A 3,560-nucleotide genomic window follows, 5' to 3' on the forward strand; every position below is an offset into this window, starting at 1 on the left:
AGCATCAACGGAATTAGGCGAAAATCTGCACACTTGCACATGCAATTTACCTACGCCTTTGCAAAAGTTTTGCCGACGAGTTTTACGCAAGGACATTGACGAAACCTCAAAAACTTCAGAATATTCGAAAGACTGCAAGGACGAGCTCTCTTCACCGAACTAAGTCAACTAGGACTAAAGGAAAACGATCCTGCGGTTGATTATTAGCTTTAATTAAATCAATATTTATTTTGTAAAAAATTTACACAGTTCTGAGATTGCAATGCTTAGCTTGGAAATACATATTATGCTATACATATGTATATGCTTCGAAACCGTTTCTAACTAGCCGCGTTTTTTTGGCCAATTAAATGAATTCATTAAAATGTAATATATTTAATGCTTATTTGTATAAGAGATGTAAGAGCTAAAAAAATAGATTTGCAAATTATTGGCTCATTTATTATATAGGGCGTTCTTCAACCAAATTCAGAAGTAGGGCGTTTTTGAAAAGTTTTCTGAGATAGGGGGTTTTCGAACTGGCTGCCGAACTAGGTCGATCTTCCATTCAGTTATCGACATGCTGTAGACATCTATGGAGGAAAATCAATGTAGTCCACAAGTTAAATGAAATATCTCAATATGGGTATAAAACGAGAAAGGTTTCAGAAAGCTGTATTTCTTCAAAAATTTGTATGCAGATTGCCACCTTTTTAGAAATATAAACTCAGTTTAATAAACAAGATAAGCGACATACATATATGTACATATATTTGTCTTAAAATGGTTGTCAAACGACAGAGTTGCCAGAAAGAATTATTTCAAAAATATTTTTGAAGAAGGTAGCCAATCGAAAATTTTTATGAAAATGTCATTTTTTACGTTTTTCAAAGGGTTACACCGCCCTGAACAAAAATTAAAACAAGGTAAAATTTCGTTCGCTTAAGCATTCTAAATATTTTGAGGTCTTCCCCATTCCGAAATTCACAAAGTATTTCAGAATTTACATCAGAAGAAGTAGGAAATTAAAAAAGATTAGAAGAAGAAAATTTAAATTTGTTCCCTACGTTGGTCTAAACTCAAATAAGAACATTTCTCTGTAATTTTCCGAACGTGCCCACTTAGAAATCTTGTACATTATCTTAAAAAATTTTCGCCACTTTGTAAACTTTTTAATTTTTTCCGAAAACTATTCTTTATTAATTAGTTTAGATACATAACTATACATATAATAAAATGGTAGCAGGATCATGTCTGTACATTATAGATATTAAAAAAACATTAGTATGGAGACTTTTTATTAGAGCAATAGAAGCCAAATCAGCAATTTTTAGAATTTTTGTCTGTCTGCCTATCCGTCTGTCTGTATCTATGTGTGTACGCGCATCACTCGGAAACTAATGCATTAAATTGAATGCAGTTTTTATCAGCGACCATAACGGTTACAACTTTTATTAAAAAAATCGCTCTTTAAGAATTATTTTTTTTTACTTTTATTTAATTACTCCTTAAATAACCCTTATTTCTGAATTTAATTATAAAATAAAAATTATTTTTGATTTTTATCTAAATAATCTGCAAATAACAGTTATGTTTGATTTTCAAATTATATGTTTTAGATAACAGCTATCGAAGGCTTTTATTTATAAAAGTCAAAAATAAAAATCAGTCATTGGCCTTTATTAAAAAAAAAAAAAAATACTTAAAAAAGTCATTTGTATAAGTCGATAAGTTTTAATGACTTTTATACGAATGATTTAAAAAATTAAAGTCGGTGACTTATTTATACTGATGACTTGTTAAAATAAAAGTCTTTGATTGATTTTTATTGATGACATAAAACTCTTCAATAACTGTTGTCTAAATCATAATCATAATCAAAAATAATTGCTATTTTTTCAATTTTGCATAAAAATTGGAAATAAAAATGTCTTTTTAAATTTGAGTGAAAAAGGAAAGCGATCGGTATGTATCACTTGGTTGTAGAACATTTCCTTCATAGTGAATTTTTCCATGACAGTTGTCATCAATAACAGTTATGTTCGGTCCCTGGTTTGTATCATTGCATTGCCAGAGTTCTAGCTTAAAATATAGAAAGAAACAAAATTAGAGAGTTGCCACCTGTTTGAAAATTGCAGTTTAAGAAGATTGATAAGATAAAGCAAATATTGCAATATGGCTGTCAAAAGAAAGAAGTTCGGCTTGCAGACGAAAATATTTTTGTCAAGGTAGCCTCATGTTTGAAAATTGTATTTTTAGGAAAGTTTACTGCCAAAATTATTGTGGTGGGGTTTTCCACCAGTTAAAAAAATTGTATTTAATAAAATTGACAAAATAAATTAAATATTACTATACGGGTATCAAAAAGCACAAAAAAACTTTTGAGATGCAGTGAAGCACGCCGGGTATTTTCCTGTTTGAAATAAGTGTTTTATAAATTTTATATATGTGTGTTGTTTACCCGTTTTTCTTAAATCTACTTTACTTTTTATGAATAAGGACATGTGTTTACTAAATAATTATGTATATATTTTTCCAACTATCCACTCACGAAATTACATATTTAATTATATCTGATAATCATTGTGTTGCACATTTTAAATTTTCTAAATTTTTTGCGCGTGATAACCACTTATATCTAATTTGTATTCCCTTACTTGCACTACCGGAAGTTTCAGGCTAATCGTTGCTTATCAAACGCCGTGCTCCCCAAGACCAAGCGTTTAATGCACTTTTCATTTTCCGTAAATCATCTAATTGAACCTTTGGCGCAACTGGATTAAGTGTTAATAACGCTTTAATTAAATTCATTTTAAGAATTATTAAATGAGTATTCGTTTAAAATTTCCTTAAGTCAATCAAACCGTTACGGCTAACAAATGTAAGCAGATTTAAATTAATTATCTCCTTAAACTGTACCGAGCGAGATCAAATTAATAAAAATACGTATGTACATATGTATGTACATAAGTGCATACGAGTATGTAGAATTATTTTTAATTGTTTTCCGGTAGCAAGGCTTAACATTAATTATATAAACATAAAAAATATCTCACCACGGATAAAAAATATTTCACATCAATGCTTATTATTTAAACTGAATAGATGCCATTTCAGCAGAGTAGCACAATTACATCTTCAATTGACGTTTTCACAATAGAAGATTAATTAATCAAAATTAATTTTTGCATTTTGTCGTAAACGAGGCTCGTGCTGACATAATTTATCAAAGTGCGAGAATCAATTTTTTAAAACCATTTTTTTATTAAGAATGTGTGCGTGGGTATGTAATACCTCACCCTATGACATACTTATATGTATGTATGTATTTACATATCGAATGGCATCCAGCTGAGACATTGCACTGCGTAGGTACATGTTATTCGCTCAAAGCGAAATTGCGAGAAAAACACAAAACGAAAACAAATTTAGGAATGCTAAGATTTTGGAATATACAGGTTTTAGGTTGGTTTGTTAATGCATGCGATCCATATTAAGCTCAAATTATGCCTGTTTAAGTACATATTTTAATAAATGTTCGAGCAAGGTGAATAGATTTATTGTTTCACAAAAAAAAAAAA

General features: G+C 29.6%; 1 protein-coding gene across 1 annotated transcript in view; it reads left to right on the forward strand.

The window, feature by feature from the left end:
* The window catches only part of LOC118743848 (MORN repeat-containing protein 5-like), a 924-nt gene extending 761 nt beyond the window's left edge, over nucleotides 1–163 (forward strand). The window contains exon 2 of the mRNA XM_036476613.1: nucleotides 18–163. Coding sequence (XP_036332506.1) covers nucleotides 18–163 — 146 coding nt within the window. The remainder of the gene's footprint in view (nucleotides 1–17) is intronic.
* The last annotated feature ends 3,397 nt before the right edge of the window (nucleotides 164–3,560 follow it).

Source organism: Rhagoletis pomonella, unplaced genomic scaffold, assembly GCF_013731165.1.
Source record: "Rhagoletis pomonella isolate Grant_MI unplaced genomic scaffold, Rhpom_1.0 Rhpom_scaffold_00007, whole genome shotgun sequence".
In the NCBI taxonomy this organism is placed as follows: domain Eukaryota; kingdom Metazoa; phylum Arthropoda; class Insecta; order Diptera; family Tephritidae; genus Rhagoletis; species Rhagoletis pomonella.